Here is a 9,128-nt window from a genome sequence, read left to right on the forward strand (position 1 = left end):
CTTGATGGTCTAGATATTAAGCATTGGCTTCCCCTCTCGACCTCATTATTACCCCTCGCTCCACCTGCGACACGATGTGCATGGGGAAGGGCTGCTCTTCAGCAGCTCCTTCCTTCCTTTTAACTTGGATGCAGCCACCTCTGCCCAGGTCCTAACTCCACTTTTATCTTCCCGGGTGCAGCATCCTTGTCAGGCCTCCAAAAGCTTTCAGAATTCACTTTTGCCGCTACTCTTAGGCCTTCCCCATTCTAACCTTTCCCCAGTGGCCCCTCCTCAGGATCAGCTCTTATCATTTCTTTTAACAATTGGATCAGAAACCCCTCTCACAGAAACAAACAGCCGAGAGCCTGGCCTGGGCCAGAACCCAGTTCCTTTCAGGCCAGGTGTCCCTACGTGCTCTCCAGCTGCTGGAAAAGACCTTTCTGTTTCTCAAAAGTCTGTTAAGTTCCTTGAGGTTAGTAGCTACGTCCTGTTGCATGCACCCTTAGAAATAATGAATGATTTAAATTTCTCATTTATTGCTATGAGTGATCCTGAAAAAAGAAATGAAATTGCAGCATCTTATAATGGTTTTTCAGGTCCAGGAGAAGCACTGTGATTTCTCTGTTACCTCTCTGAGAGAGGACAGAAATATGTAGTTGTGGTGTGTGAAGGTGAGGTCAGTGATTATAGCTAGCAAGCAAAGTTCATCATCTTTTCAAGTCACTGGTATTTTTGAAAGGTAGAGTGCTGGTTTTGTTTTACACAGAAATTTTACCTCATTATTTTAATGTCATGTAAGTTCTGGAAGATGTTTCCTTAAATTCGTCTTTTTAGTGAAGTTCTTAAGTCTTACCCAAAATGACTGCTTTGTCATTTTCTTATATCATTTTTTCCTCTCTGTTGCCAAAAGCCACCCAGACTTTCCATGTTGGTGCGGTAAGCTAGAAATTTTTAGTTTGTAGTAATTGTTTTCATTTGTGTTCGTATGTTTTCGTGCTTATAGTCATTTTGTGATGTTTGTTTCGGAACTTTTTCCTTGGGGGGACTGACCTTCCACTGAAGCGTCATCTTCCCTGTTGTGTGGCCCTCCTTGTAATGACTGGCCTTCCTTCTGCCACAGGATCTGTCACTGTGAAGGGGATGACGAGAGCCCTCTGATCACACCCTGCCACTGCACAGGGAGCCTCCACTTTGTGCACCAGACCTGCCTGCAGCAGTGGATCAAGAGCTCCGACACACGCTGCTGTGAGCTGTGCAAGTACGAGTTCATCATGGAGACCAAGCTGAAGCCTCTGAGAAAAGTATGTGCGAGGCCACCCTCGGAAGTACTTTAGCTTCACTGAGACGAGCGCCCAGAAGAGTTAGCACCTGGGACTGGGTGGAGCCCAGGGACTGGGACTGGGTGGAGCCACAGTTGGCTTGAGTTCACTCCTTTAAGAAGTTGGGGCTGGTGTGTACATTCATGTTTTTGGTACTGTTTTCCAAGTCCCTCCTCTCAGGAAAAAGCTCTTTCTGTCCATTCAGTCATATGATGTTTTCTTTTTCCTTAAAACTAAGACTGCCTGCTTGTCTGTATCAGTCATTTGGCCCTTGACCACAGACTGTTTTGTGACATCTTAGTCAGCATTAAACTTTGTATGTATTAACTCTTCAGGCTTTGCCTCTAATTAGGTCCATATAGTGGAGATTAGTATCTCTCTCCAGCACAAAGAACAGCATAACATGGTAAATTTATTTCTGTATACCTGTGACAGGTGTTTCCTAGATGGGAAGTGGGGGCAGATGGGAAAAGAAAGGAACCACAGGCATTACATGCAACACAGCTCTCTTCAGGTCCCATGTCCGTGCTTCCTCTGAAAGGAGCCTCATCCGGTGCTCCCCTCCTGTGTAAACACTGGCTGTTCCATGTGTCTGTGTGCCCAGAATATGGAGAGGCTTTGTTTGGAAGAATAAAAGGTTTGTTCTTATCTCAAAACTCATAAATTGCAAGGGGAATTACATAATCAGGTAACAGCACCAACATGCCGATTCAATGCTAACTTCTATGGTGATCGCTCATATCAGATATTCAGAGAAGGAAGTATTCATTGTGGGTCGGAGCTCTGGGTAAGCAGAGTGGTGGTAGCATCATAGAATGTTTGGTGTTGAAGCAGTTCTTGGACGATCAGTAGGATTTAGAGGGGAAGTGAAAGGGCTCTAGAGAGGTCAGATTGTCTCTGGAGAAAAGCAGCCACCGCAAAGGTAGGGTGAGCATTTCAGGGGAGTGTGAAAGGCTTGAACTGAATGTGTCTTAGAAAATCAGGGGGACATTTTAGGAGGGAAGCCAGATGAAGATACTGTGTCACACCATAGCAGAAAGAAATCTGGATGCTAGGGAAGGCAGGCGCAAACTACTTAAAAACTGTTTTGTCCCATAAAAGCCTCATTGTTTTTTGGGTGCCTGCTCTATGCTGACTCTTCAAGTGAGTCTTATGGCACTTTGACCAAGTGCCATGAAGGCTCTACTTTCAGTTTATCCTGCATAGAACCACCTGGAAAGGTTGTGAGCAGGGCTGGCAGAGGATATGCAGTGTTTACACTTGTTCTTTTTCTCTACCTCTATGTGTTTTCTTCTGATTCGGAAACCAGTAAATGAAAAAGAAAATCTGGCTATTTGGAGTAAATTAATGAGCTCCTAGAGGAGATGGGACTGGCACAGACTGCTTGTACCAGGAACTCTTAGCATCGATTTCACAGTGTTGCTGCCAATGTAGCAGAGGACCAAAGAGTGAGCGCCCTCCACCATCACCTTCACGACATAGTGTGACCCATCTGCTAGTGTGTTGTGGTGTCATCAACCCCCTTCTTCCCCTCACTCATGCCAGTCAGCAAGTCACGGAAACTTAAAATGTGCCACCTGGGTCTTGGGCCAATGTGCTGTTTTCATCAGGACGAAAACCATAAAGTCTTGTATCAAAGCCACTGAATGCCTGCTTCGCCAGAATAGCAGCCAGGGGATTGCTGGTGGTGGGTCATGGCTCATCTCGATCCCAGCTTCTCTTCATCGCCTAGAAAGTTGGATGTGGACAGAACACCAGTGCCTGGTACCTGGTTGACGCCACATGGTTTAAAGGGAGCGACTCTGAGTGTTTGGGGAAATTCATCTAGCTTGGGAAAGGGGGAGGGAGGAGGGAAGCCAGTCTTAACCATCAACAAAGCTCTCACCCCATCGTAGCGCTTTACGCCCATGAGCCTGAACCTCACGCTCTGTGCGTTGTCTTTCCAGTGGGAGAAGCTGCAGATGACAGCCAGCGAGCGCAGGAAGATCATGTGCTCCGTGACGTTCCACATCATTGCCATCACCTGTGTGGTCTGGTCCTTGTACGTGCTCATCGACCGCACTGCTGAGGAGATCAAGCAGGGGCAGGCAACAGGTATGTGCTCAGAACGAAAGGTGCACCCAGGAGATCCTGGATGGCACAGTGGGTCTTAGGATTGGGGTGTTATTCCAGGTTGATTTTCAAGTCAGACCTCAAATGTCTGGGCTTCTGGAAGGAGGCATCAATCATGAGGCACTACGCATCCTTTTTGGATGTTTCTTTTGCTGTGGTGGTAGTTTTTAAAACCCAGTCAGGAGAGATCAAATCATGGAGAGAGAGAATCTCCATGAGTGCCCCCTGGAGGAGCAGGATAAAAGGGAGTGGACATGCTCTTCCACTCCTCCTCCAGCGAAGCAAGATTTGATAAGTTAAGAGTCCATGGTTATGGGAAGTTCAGAAATTGTGTTTTATTTACTTCACATCTTAAATAAGGTCGGCTGATAGGCTAACTGGGTTTTTTCCCTTCCAGGAATCCTAGAGTGGCCCTTTTGGACTAAATTGGTGGTTGTGGCCATCGGCTTTACTGGTGGACTTCTTTTTATGTACGTTCAGTGCAAAGTGTATGTACAATTATGGAAGAGACTCAAGGCTTATAACAGAGTAATCTATGTCCAAAACTGTCCAGATACAAGCAAAAAGAATATTTTTGAAAAATCTGCACTAACAGAGCCCAACTTTGAAAATAAAGATGGACGTGGAATCTGTCATTCCGACACAAACTCTTCTTGTTGCACAGAACCTGAAGACACTGGAGCAGAGATCGTTCACATCTGATGATGTGGAGGGTGTGTAGTTCTCCTGGACATCTGCGAACAGCTGAAGGAAATTGTTTACTGCCAATTGTGTACATTTTCTTATGTCGTTTAATAGCATAGACCGGGCAGGTGACTATTTTTAATGGCTTCTCTTTTTCTAAACCCTCCTTAGTGACTCCCCTGGAAAATCCTCACGTCAGCTGTGCACGGCTGGGTTCTGCTTCCGCCAGCGTGTCTACAGGAAGGGAAGTTGGAAGAGCCCGTAACACCGTGATGGGGCGCTGGCTGGGTTCTGGCCTGTAGTCTTGAGCAGAATGAAAGAATAAGATGCCAAACCTGAGGTTAGAGCAGGAGCTGGTAGCGCCTGGGTCCTGATGCGCCTCTTCCAGTTGGCAGGTCCCCCCACCGACCCTCTGGAGTGGAGTGTTGGGAACATCTAGCCATGAGGAGAGGCTTCCCCCTCACCAAGCAGAGCGCGGGGAGGCCGCCACTGACAGTTCCCGAGCAGACGGGCCGTGGTGCTCTGTGCGTGGTGGTGAGTGATTCACTAAGCAAAGCAAAGCACTTTACAAAAAGAGAATCTGTATTTTGTAATATGTGTGTCCTGTGGGATTGACATTTAAAAGGACGTCTCATTTAGAAACCTTCCCTTCATGACCCTGATTATCTCTTTCACATTATAATAGATCTAAAACCCTTTTTGCCTTATATATGCTAAGAAATGTGACGTCTGCTCTGGACACAAGTCCATAAAAGGGCCTTGCGACTCTAAAGGAGGACAAACAGGTCTGAGGCTTTTTCGTAACACCTTGTGGGAATTAATGGATGCTAAATGGCAATTCGAGCATAATTTCTGTGGTTTTGAGCCTGTTTTGTGACAAGTCTTCATGTCATAGGGCTGCCCTGAATGTTTCTTTTTTTTTGGTCAGCCCGGAAGAAGGGTTCATGAGGTCTAAATGAAAAGAAGCGAGTAATTAGAACAAAACTGAATATTTAAAAACTACTCCTTTAAAGACAAACCTCTCCAGTTTGTGCCGGCTTCACACTGATGGAGTAGGCATTGCGTCGCCCTGGTCTGGGGCATGCACGCTGCAGGTGCCCCTGGGTGCCTGCCACTCAGCCAGCCCCTGCTCCTGGCACATTCTGTGGACCACTGCCCAGGGCAGAGATGCAGACAGGCTGGCTCTGGGGTGAGGGCCAGGAGTGAGCGGCAAACTGCCCTGGTCCACTGTCCCTGCTCCCAGCCACTCCCCTGCCCATTTGTCGCCTTAACTGGACTGAACAGAGAGGATCCTTTAGGGACCCCTGGCCCTGCTATCAGTCCATTCTGTCATCAGGGATTATCTCCTGTACCATTTTTCATAAAACAAAACCAAAATTACTACCATCAAATGGCCTTTGTCCTTTTAAAAAGGTCTGCTTAAAATTCTGTTTCTGAAGACCAGTTTCATCATGCCAGGCAAATAAGAGTCAACTCTAGGAAAACAGGCCAGGGGAGTCTGCAGTGTAAGTTAGGTCTGCCCGGATGCTTACTCTCCAGGAAGCGCCGCAGATGAGCATCTGGGGGGAGATGCCTGGGGGTCCTGCCCTCCATCCTCTGAGCCTTAGTTGCTTCATCCAGCTGTTAAGAGGAGGAAGCAAACAGGAGATGATTCCTTTCCATTTCAGAGTAGAAGCCCCGTGGTTTGTTTTGAAAGCCGGGAGGAGGCGGAAGGATCCTTAAGCTCTGGAGGAGGACTTTGCCCTGCCGTGGCTGCTCTGGTCTGGCAGCTGCTGTCCAGTTGTAGCCCATCCCTGGAAATAGGGCAGCCGGCCCTCTCTGTCTCCCAGGGCACGTCCAGCCCGTGCCTGTGCTCACTGTGCCCCAAAGTGCAATTACCTACACCCCTTCTCAGCCTGGGGACACCAGGCAGCTACAGACTGTCCACTCAGGAGACTTCCAGGTCAGCCCTGCCTGTGCCCCTTAGGAACTGCCTGGGCAAGGCCCCTTGTCCCTCTAACGGCGGATGAGTGGTCAAGGGAAGACTGGGATAGCTTTTTAAGTGGGAATCTTTCCCTTTCCCCCCGGTGGAACCCCTTATGCTGGACTTGAAAAGCACTGAGACTTTCTGTAGAGAGGAGAGGGTGCTTAGGTGGGGATAGCCCCAGGGCAGCCCACCCAGAGTGCCTGGCGCCCTCTGCGGCAGAGGTGCCTTTATAGCCATGACTGTTATGTTGCTCCCATGCCCAACTGGACTGTCACGGGAAGCCCTGTCACTTCTTTTTAGGAAGGGCCTAAACACCATCTCGTCACCTCCAGCCAAGCTCCTGAAAGCCTCTGCCTGTGGACAGTCAGCTCCATGTCCTTCTTTTCTCCCCTGGGGTGGCACACAGCTACCCCGTTGCCTTTCTCTTTCCTCGCAGGTCCTGTTGAGCACCTCTGCCCCCCTACTGAGTCCCAGGGCTAATCTCTTCCCCGAAGGGACTAAGGGTGAGTGCGAAGCCCTGCCAAGGTTGGGCTGTGCTGCCATCTAGTGGGAGCTGTGGATCTGCCAGGCATTCCTTTAGTGTCAGCTTGCTCTCTAGGTTCTTTTGGAGGCTTAATTACTCCCCATTTCCTGATCATTCTGCACCTGGCTTTAGTGAGAAGATGACACTTGGATGAACTATATAGAAACGTTGAATGCGCTTGCAGGTCTCAGGGTCAGGGGGGCCGATATTTGTAGGCCAGGTGAGGGGGAGAGGGAAGCAGCCTCAGGGGTGTCACCAGCCAGCCATCTCTGATTTGGCCTCTATTTCCCCTCAAATTATAGTTCAGCTGAAGGGCTTTTGTGCTTGGGTTTATTTTGAGATTTTCCTGAAAATTGTGAAAGACCTCTTCCTACCACAGGCCCCTAATGTCACTTCCTTTTTTACTTCCATCCACTCTTTTCAATCTTATGGGTCCAGTTACAAAACCTGCGGGTGTGCCCTTCCTGGCTACAGACATACGGACCCCAGGCAGTTGGGCCCGTTCAAGAGCCTCAGCTAAGGCCTGCACGGGTCCGAGCTGCCCCCGCTGCCTGGTGGTCGGCTGCAGAGCTGGAGGAGGACTGGGCACGGCAGGGTGTACAGATCCACGACAGTGTGGATTTGGCCTGATGCAGATACACATTTGAGATACTCTCCTTCTTGGATCTGATTTGAAATATGCAGCTTCCATCTCTAGTCCAAGGAAAGACTGAAACATAGGGAAGTAAAAGCATTTGTCTTTGTTTTGGAAGTAATTGTGCAACTCATCACCTGTTTAGATGCAGTGTTTGTAGGAGGTTGATTGCTAATAAAGACCAAATTTACACTGGCATGTGTGGTGTAGTTTCTAAAAGGCACTTCACATTTGAACTTTTTCTTAACTTAGAGAATTTCAAGTTATCTAAATGTCTAGTTTTGTATCCCTTTGTGTATGTTCACTGTTCTTCGGCATTACTGCTTGAATAATTCTCTGTATTGCGGGGGGTGGTTGTACTATACACGGGAGTATCTAATTGCAGCAATAAAGCTTTTCTTTAAAAAGGAGTTTTTCCATGAAAGTGTTTTCCTGCAAGGAGGCTGGGAACACTGGCAAGCACTCAAGTGGTCTGGACCCCTTTCCGGGTTCCTCTGGCTTGCACATCAGGAAAGTAAGTCATGCAGACTCGCGTGCAGATTTGGTCTGTCCCTGTGAGGGAGGAAGGATCACTGGCAGTGGGTTCTGGAGGATGTGTGGGCGTGGGAGTGAAAGCTGAAGTCGTTCTCTTAGGTGTGCTTGTCTCAGACATCCAGGCTCAAACAACTTGGACTCACCACACTCAAGTTCTCTCAACTTGAGAGAAGCCAGACTCAAGTTCAGGGTGTGTATGGCAGCACGACCATTGGAATGGTACATTGCTTAACTGGCCTTATCTGCTGAAACATATACTGAAGCACAGCCCAGCTGAGTGAGGGAACGGGACAGGGCCGACGGGGCTGCTGGCGATAGCTTAGCCTGGCTGCATCTCCTGGCTCCTGGCGGGGCTTCCCTGAGTAATGACAGTGCCGTTGATCCTCCAGTCTCGGGACTGCAAACCACTCCGGGTCTGGGAGTGCTGAGGACGGGCACCTGGCTTCACCTTTGTACACCAGGTGAAAGGAGGGAGGCCAAGGTCGCCCCAGCATACTGCCCTTGGTGAGCCGGGAGAGTCCGTCCACGAGTGCAGGGAGACTGGGGAGCTAAGAAGCAGGAGGGTGCTTTGCCAAGTGTCCTCCTTGCCTGACTTGGGAGAAGAGGTCCCCAGAACTGAGTGGAGCTGTTGAGGCCCCTAGAGGAAGAGGTGCATCTGCTCGGGTGTGGGCTCGCGGGAGGGACAGAGGCCAGCGTGTGCCCCAGCCCTCCCCCGAGAGCTCCCTTGAGCTCAAGCGTTCAGTTGGAGGGAGTGGCGAGGAGCATGGAGCTGAAAGAGGAACCTTCTGTAAGAATGCGAAGTGGGGACTGCCCGTGAGGAGCCTCTACGCTTTGGGGACCCGATGAGTTTGCGTTTGGCTGAAGAGACGCCCAGTAGGGTCTTATTGCCGGCGGGCTTGAAACAGTGCCACCCCCAGGCCTCTCTTCCCTTTGACACCAGCCAAAAAATGAAGGGTTGGGGCCGCTGATGGCACACCGCTAGGGGCGGTTTGAATCCTCTAGGTCGGGGGGTGGCCCACCACTGCTCGCAGACCAGCCTCCTGTTTCATAAATGTACTTGTAGACGTACAGCCTTGCCCTTCATTGACACTGTATTCAGCTTATTTCCTGCTACAATGGCAGATCGTATGGCCTGCAAAGCCTACAATATTTACATGCCCCTTTACAGAAAAAGTTTGCCAACGCTTGGCCCGTGTGATCAGCGCCCCCTAGAGTTGTTGCTGCACAGCCCACGCGGTGTGAGAGGCATAGACCCTCTCTAGGGCCTGTCTTTTCTCCCAGCCTCAGAAGTGCAACAGAGACCAGGAGTCCCACTGCACGTCGGTCAGGAAAGAGCTGAGAAGGGTAATTCAGGGGGGAGAGAGGAAGAGGGAA

General features: G+C 49.5%; 1 protein-coding gene across 16 annotated transcripts in view; it reads left to right on the forward strand.

Moving 5' to 3' along the window:
- Positions 1–7,630, forward strand: part of MARCHF8 (membrane associated ring-CH-type finger 8) — a 111,612-nt gene extending 103,982 nt beyond the window's left edge. For 13 of the 16 annotated variants that reach the window (XM_033412138.2, XM_033412139.2, XM_033412135.2 and 10 more), the window contains 3 exons: positions 1,103–1,283; positions 3,248–3,395; positions 3,811–7,630. In XM_033412138.2, coding sequence (XP_033268029.2) covers positions 1,103–1,283; positions 3,248–3,395; positions 3,811–4,115 — 634 coding nt within the window. In that variant the 3' untranslated portion in view covers positions 4,116–7,630. The remainder of the gene's footprint in view (positions 1–1,102; positions 1,284–3,247; positions 3,396–3,810) is intronic. The other 3 variants (XM_033412147.2, XM_033412151.2, XM_012538096.3) reach the window with 3 other exon arrangements.
- The last annotated feature ends 1,498 nt before the right edge of the window (positions 7,631–9,128 follow it).

The sequence above is a fragment of the Orcinus orca genome, chromosome 14, assembly GCF_937001465.1.
Source record: "Orcinus orca chromosome 14, mOrcOrc1.1, whole genome shotgun sequence".
NCBI classification, from domain to species: domain Eukaryota; kingdom Metazoa; phylum Chordata; class Mammalia; order Artiodactyla; family Delphinidae; genus Orcinus; species Orcinus orca.